Source organism: Oncorhynchus mykiss, chromosome 15, assembly GCF_013265735.2.
Source record: "Oncorhynchus mykiss isolate Arlee chromosome 15, USDA_OmykA_1.1, whole genome shotgun sequence".
In the NCBI taxonomy this organism is placed as follows: domain Eukaryota; kingdom Metazoa; phylum Chordata; class Actinopteri; order Salmoniformes; family Salmonidae; genus Oncorhynchus; species Oncorhynchus mykiss.
Window position 1 is genome coordinate 44,668,195 of NC_048579.1, and position 7,257 is coordinate 44,675,451.

Genomic DNA, 7,257 nt, shown 5'->3' on the forward strand with positions numbered 1-7,257 from the left:
TAGGCCTTTTATAGCTCATCTGTAGGCTTCAAAAGAGATGGTGACAAGACGATAATTGTTTAATGAATAATAGATTATTATGGTAAACAAAATCATTTGACTTGCATGATGCTGAAAATGATAATAAATGTTATTCAAAAAGTAATTAGTCTACCTTCATTATATATAGTGCATTGGGAAAGTATTCAGACCCCTTGACTTTTTACACATTTTGTTACATTACAGCGTTATTCTAAAATGTATGAAATACATTTTATGAAAAATCTATTTTGTATTAGCCGAAACAGCTAGAATGGCCCACTGGCTTCCAGCGGCTTGTATTTATTTTTAAATCCTGTATGTTACATTTCAAGAACCCTCCCGCACATGCCCCTAAAAGGGACGCCCGGCCATCCTCACACACTGTGGCTCCTACGGCACTAATCTACATTCTTAAAAGTAAGGGTGCAAGTTGGTACCAAATAAGGTTCTTGAGAGCAATGCCAAAGGGCAACCATTTTAGGGTCTCTGAAGAACCATAAATGGGATGGTTCTTTGAAGAACTATACAAAAATCCAAAACCAGAAATGTTTCGGCCCTCCAGGACCGGATTTGAATAGCCCTGCTATAAGGTTTTAAGCCTTATTTGCATACGTCCCAGGGTGCCTTTTGAGAGAATATTAGAGTTACCAGTACCACCCATGACTGTGTTTGCTAGTGACAGAGACATGATAGTTTTATTCACTCAATTTTACTCCTCTGGTCCTCACCATGTTGGTATTCCAATTTTATTATTTAAAAATATACATATTTTATAAGGCATTCTTATTTTAGGACTTAGTTTTATATAGTGGCCTCAAATAAATCATAGTTTACAGGCCACACCGGTCCTGAAAAGCGATGTGTAATTCCTATTGGAATCCAGCCTGAGTGGAGAAATCCAACATTTTGAATTTTTAGTCACCTGCAACCTGCATTCAGAATGACTGACAGGGCTGGGAAGACTAACATATGAGAATATCTCAACTGGAACAACTATTTCAGTAACGGGTGCAATAAATGCAGGTAACAGATTGGAATAGTTTAGAAAAATGTATGTTATTTATATTTGAGTAGTATAAGGTCCCAGACCTGCTGTTTTCAACTCTCTAGAGACAGCAGGAGGGGTAGAGATACTCTGAATGATCGGCTATGAAAAGCCAACTGACATTTACTCCTGAGGTGCTGACTTGCTCCACCCTCGACAACTACTGTGATTATTATTATTTGACCATGCTGGTCATTTATAAACATTTGAACATCTTGGCGATGTTCTGTTATAATCTCCACCCGGCACAGCCAGAAGAGGACTGGCCACCCCTCATAGCCTGGTTCCTCTCTAGGTTTCTTCCTAGGTTTTGGCCTTTCTAGGGAGTTTTTCCTAGCCACCGTGTTTCTACAACTACATTGCTTGCTGTTTGTGGTTTTAGGCTGGGTTTCTGTACAGCACTTTGAGATATCAGCTGATGTACGAAGGGCTATATTAATCAATTTGATTTGATTTGATTAATCAATGCACATGCAAAAACATATATATTGAAACAAACTATTCTAAAAATAAACCTGCAACAGAGCATGCTGAGAAATACTGATAATGGTTTTGGTTCAACTCTGGTTATTAACACCAACACTTTGATTATTTTACACCACAGAATGTTAATTGAACTCTTTAGTCTTAATTTACCTCCTGAATCAACACTTGGAATGTTGCACGGTAAAATCAACACTAGTTAACACTGGCCAATTTGCTGTGAAAGGGACACATCTGCAGGATTACATACAGTGGGGAGAACAAGTATTTGATACACTGCGGATTTTGCAGGTTTTCCTACTTACAAAGCATGTAGAGGTCTGTCATTTTTTTATCATAGGTACACTTCAACTGTGAGAGACGGAATCTAAAACAAAAATCCAGAAAATCACATTGTATGATTTTTAAGTAATTCATTTGCATTTTATTGCATGACATAAGTATTTGATCACCTACCAACCAGTAAGAATTCCGGCTCTCACAGACCTGTTAGTTTCTCTTTAAGAAGCCCCCCTGTTCTCCACTCATTACCTGTGTTAACTGCACCTGTTTGAACTCGTTACCTGTATAAAAGACACCTGTCCACACACTCAATCAAACAGACTCCAACCTCTCCACAATGGCCAAGACCAGAGAGCTGTGTAAGGACATCAGGGATAATATTGTGGAAACATCATTTGGGAGATCTTGGCCAACAACCTCCTTCCCTCAGTAAGAGCATTGAAGATGGGTCGTGGCTGGGTTTTCCAGCATGACAATGACCCGAAACACATAGCCAGGGCAACTAAGGAGTGGCTCCGTAAGAAGCATCTCAAGGTCCTGGAGTGGCCTACCAGTCTCCAGACCTGAACCCAATAGAACATCTTTGGAGGGAGCTGAAAGTCCGTATTGCCCAGCGACAGCCCCAAAACCTGAAGGATCTGGAGATGGTCTGTATGGAGGAGTGGGCCAAAATCCCTGCTGCAGTGTGTGCAAACCTGGTCAACAACTACAGGAAACATATGATCTCTGTAATTGCAAACAAAGGTTCTGTACCAAATATTAAGTTCTGCTTTTCTGATGTATCAAATACTTATGTCATGCAATAAAATGCAAATTAAATTCTTATAAATAATTCAATGAAATTTTCTGGATTTTTGTTTTAGATTCCGTCTCTCACAGTTGAAGTGTACCTATGATAAAAATGACAGACCTCTACATTACAGACCTCTACAAATTACAGACCTCTACTTGCAGGAAAACCTGCATAATCGGCAGTGTATCAAATTATGTGGTTCTCCCCACTGTACATTTCAAGAACCTTTAAGAATTCTGAAGAACCATAGATGCCATGTCAAGAACCTCACACTTAAGAGCTGAGGAAGAACCATTTAAGAAGCTTAATTTTCAGTGTAGTGAGCACCTTTTGAGCTCTGCCCAAGCAAGACACTTGATTGGTTTGACATGTTGCGAGGCGTCACTGGTTTCCACCCCTTTGTAGCTTCTTTCTGCCATATACTTCACCAGGCTTTCCGATTAGGGAAACCTTGTTTTCGAAGAGGCTAGGGGTTGTCATGTGACAGGTCAGGCCTTAAGTGGTGAAACTGACAACAGCAAATGCGTCCAGTGAACTGGGACTCCAGAGAGCCTAATCTCTGACCACAACCCTGGATGCCCTCTCTGCTTTCCACCAGTTCAACCTGAGACACTGAAGAATATGTGTCCCAAATGACACCCTATATAGTGTACTACACTCTTAGAAAAAAGGGTTCCAAAAAGGTTCTTCAGCTGTCTACATAAGAGAACCCTTTTTGGTTCCAGGTAGAACTGTTGGGTTCCATGTGGAATCCTCTTTGGAAAGGGTTTTATAAAGGGTTCGTCCTGGAACCAAAAAGGGTTCTGCTATGGGGACAGCTGAAGAGCCCTTTTGGACCCTCTTGTTCTGAGACTGTAGTGAACTTCCACTCTTCCCAGTCCCACAGAACTAGCAGATATGGACAGATCAAAGGAGAGGAGAGATAACAGGGGGGAAACAGAGTAGAATCTGATCCCCCTCACAACAACAGCAGACCTGCAGTGTGTGCTCCAAATGGCACACTATTCTATAGTGGATTACTTTTGAATAGAGCTCTATGAGCCCTGGTCAAAAGTAGTGCACTATAAAGGGATTAGGGTGCCATTTTGAGCATAAACAATGTTTTTCTCTCTGATCATGTAATCAATAGGAAAATAACAAGATGAAATAATCTGCTTTTCCCAAAATAGGTTTTTATTTTAACCGCTGTTGTTTAGACAGTGTTTTCGACGGACAATATACACAAAAGTTGAAAAATAGGAAATATATAAACATATACTGTATGTATCTATATACAATTGTACATCATAAATTAGATATGTAAATAAAACGCAAATAGATACTTTTTTTTATACACAAACAAGGTACAGACCCTGAGATAAACTATCCCAATGTGGGATTTAATGTTTGTAGTTATACAATCCCTTGCATACATTCCACTGCCCCAGAGGAAGACTAATATATGGTACTAGAGCAAGACTGCATACATTACTTTTTGCAACTTTCCATTACTATGTATTGCTACAGAAATACATGTAACTCTTTGCTTAACAGAGCTTATGCCAACATAGTGGCAATACAAGATACCAGTTGAAACAGGCTCCACAATTCACATTTAACTTAGGCTTCTTTGCTTTCATGGAGGTAAGATAAACTATCTAGAATACTTAAGACATTACAATTTATTTTCTTGTGCTCGGCATGCTGTGTACTACTGAATATGTGACATAAATGGTTTGTTGGATCGTTCTGTGCTCCTGTAGGACAAGTCTATGACTCTGACTGACAGTGGTTATTCCATTCATATAATAAGAATGGATTCTGACTGTGAAGACAGCTCCAGTTATATAGGTTCTTCCAGGTGTCTCGCCAGAGGTGTCTCGCCAGAGGTGTCTCCGTCCAGGCATAATTTTCTGTTGTACCACAAAGAGATATTATGGAATATCACCATGTTCCATCTGTTCCAATTGGAAACCCTCTAGACTTCAGTTGTAGCTGGTGTAGTGGGACTGACGCTTGAGGTACTCCTTTTCCTCGCTGTACATTTCTTCTTCCCACTCCTCGTCCTCCTCGTCATCCTCGCTGTCTGACTCCTCGTAGAAGCTGATGGTGGCCTGGACAGGGAAGTTCCTCAGGAGATTCTCGCCGTCGCTGTACAGGTAGTCAAACGACTTGGACTTGGGCCAGAAAAGTCTGCGGTGTTGGGAAGAATAAAGAAATGTTAACAAAACGGATACCTTTCCCATTAGTCTGAGAATTAAAACACACACAAGTAGACCGAAGTGGTAGAGGGAATCAAGAAATGTTAACACACCGAACCCTTGGAATAGCTTCAGACTGAAAACAGACACGTACTAAAGGCCAAATCCTAACTTGAGATCCGCAAAGGCAATTCTTGACTTAAGTAAATCATGCTGTGGTGAGAATGAGATATTAATAACGTATATATCTCAAATTATAATTTGGCCCTAAATGATACAGATATATTATCTGTATCGACACATTAAAACTAAAATGGAGCAGGAGTGTAGCCTGTTGGGACATGGTACTGACCTGACAGGGTGCTGGAAGGACTGGGACTTCCCATTGAATGGGAAGAGACCTGGAGCTGCAGGGGTGGAGTCTGTAGGTCTGGAGTAAGGCTGTAAATACACAGAGAGAGAGAGAGAATTAGGCGTTAATCTACCGCACTGTCCTGTCAAAACACAAATCCACAAACACCAAATGCCCTGCTATCATAACCACCACCTAGACCTCCTCCTGTCCTGCATTAGTTCACCATACTGCCAGACAGAAACACAAATCCACAAACACCTATCTTGACCTGACATCCTGTCCTAGCAAAACCCAACACCAGCGCCAACCACACCACACAAGTTACTGCCAGCTGGAGTTGGGTGCCAAACTAGGGAAGTCACAAGAGGTGTTTGCTGTGTGTGAAGTACCTGAACTTCTCTCTCCCTCTCGCTCTATCATGACAACACTCCCTGAGGTGTCCAGTTTAGTGTTTTTCTGGAAAACAGCAGGAAAGTGCTAAGCTAGTAGGATATCTGGAGGGCACTACTCTCTGGCTGTCGCCTTCGGTGTCGGTGTGAGGTGTGGGGCCAGCTCAGCTCAGGATAGAGCCAGGTTGCATCCTAAGTGGCACCCTATTTCAGATATAGTGAACTACTTTCTGACCAGAGCCCTATGGGTCCTGGTCAAAAGAAATGCACTAAATAGGGAATAGGGTGCCATTTGGGACGCGGCCAGTCAGTAGGGCCATATGGTGCTGCGGGTCAGTCTGACAGGGTGCAACAGACATGCCTTCTCACCCTCTGAGCCTCAGTTGATTGGCTCAGTGACAGGAAAACAGCTAAGCACTCACACCTTCTGCTCTGCAACAGTGCTGCTAATGGTAATACTGCCCTCCCTCTCTCCCTCCATTCCTCTACAGGACTGTCTGACTGTCTCCTGCCTGGCCATGGACACTGCCTTAAATGCTATGCTGCAGCTCCTCTCTCGCTTCAATCAACATTATACACAAATACACAGGCACTATCTTACATTCTATGTGAAATGAAATGCCAGACTTTCACTGCTTTTCTCGACTTTCATATTTTCCTGTATATAAAACTGGTGACCTACATTTGAGGTGGGCTAAGTAGCCCATATTGAACAAACCTAATAAAGAACTGCAACACAACAGAAAAGACCAGACAAGAGCTTATTATTATGGCTAATATAAACTTACACATGACTCTCTGCTTCTCTGGCATTCCCTTTGCATATCCTTCTTGGTTGTGAGCCAAGGTCTCCATAGTGAATCATATCTGCAGCGAGAAAGACCGTGCAGGATGGTTGTAGTGTCAATCAAACAGAGATCATTAACATACTAAGGGATGTGGAAGGAAAACGTGCTCTGAATAATTACATGTGCATGCTGGTATGAATTCACCCTACTGTACAAGCTTAAGTTAGAGAATATTATTGCCTCCACATAAAAATAATAGTATTCAATGTAAAATAATAGACTCCTTTTGGAAAATGACTGAAAAGGCTATTGGGTGGTGCCATAATAAAGCACATTTTACGCGTCAATATAGGTCTACACTTATTAAATATAGACATTATTACACGATATCACCATCAAAAGTGCTATATATTATTCCTGGAATATTCTGTGATCTTATTTGGAGCGCTTACCTGTCATTTGTCTGCGGACGAGGAGCAACAACGAAGGGCGTCTGTTTGACGATCAGACATGCGGTACTCATTTCTGTAGCTGGTATCCCTTGTATACTATACTGAATAACGATATTCCCTTTGCGGTAAACGCGGCGATATCTGCTCTGCTATGGCTTAAATGGGCGGCGAGCCTCTATTGGTGCGCTTCTGTCCCGTGGAACGGCTACACTGAGAAGAAGTATAGATGGATGTCCAACTGGCCACTACGCCCGCGGTTTATAAAGACCTCTAGATCTGGAGGGGGTGTGGGAGGAGTTGACCTGCCAAATGACCATTGGTAGGGGGGTGAGATCAACCTCAGTGGGGGCGAGCCTGTCTGGCAAATGATTGGGGGTCAGGGCAATTTGTTGTGAAGAGTTCTCCAGTTGTCCAAACAGTGGCCCGCAGCGAGAGGGTGAGAAATCTGTTACGGCAGGGTTATTGTAAA

At 41.9% G+C, this 7,257-nt stretch overlaps 1 protein-coding gene across 1 annotated transcript; it reads right to left on the bottom strand.

Annotated features, from left to right (window-relative positions):
• Nucleotides 1–3,782: 3,782 nt before the first annotated feature.
• Nucleotides 3,783–7,048, bottom strand: ripply1 (ripply transcriptional repressor 1). The gene is made up of 4 exons (XM_021563310.2): nt 6,789–7,048; nt 6,337–6,415; nt 5,157–5,245; nt 3,783–4,796 (listed from the first exon to the last, which is right to left on the bottom strand). The coding sequence occupies exons 1-4, from the start codon at nt 6,857–6,859 to the stop codon at nt 4,589–4,591; spliced, it is 447 nt and encodes a 148-aa protein (XP_021418985.1). The 5' UTR covers nt 6,860–7,048; the 3' UTR covers nt 3,783–4,588.
• Between the last annotated feature and the right edge of the window lie 209 nt (nt 7,049–7,257).

Excerpts from the sequence above, each read along its gene's own strand:
- ripply1 (XM_021563310.2), bottom strand. The coding sequence starts at position 6,859 with ATGAGTACCGCATGTCTGATCGTCAAACAGACGCCCTTCGTTGTTGCT. Across the intron at positions 6,416-6,788 it reads CGTCCGCAGACAAATGACAG|ATATGATTCACTATGGAGAC; the intron begins GTAAGCGCTCCA and ends TTCTCGCTGCAG. Across the intron at positions 4,797-5,156 it reads TCCTTCCAGCACCCTGTCAG|ACTTTTCTGGCCCAAGTCCA; the intron begins GTCAGTACCATG and ends CCAACACCGCAG.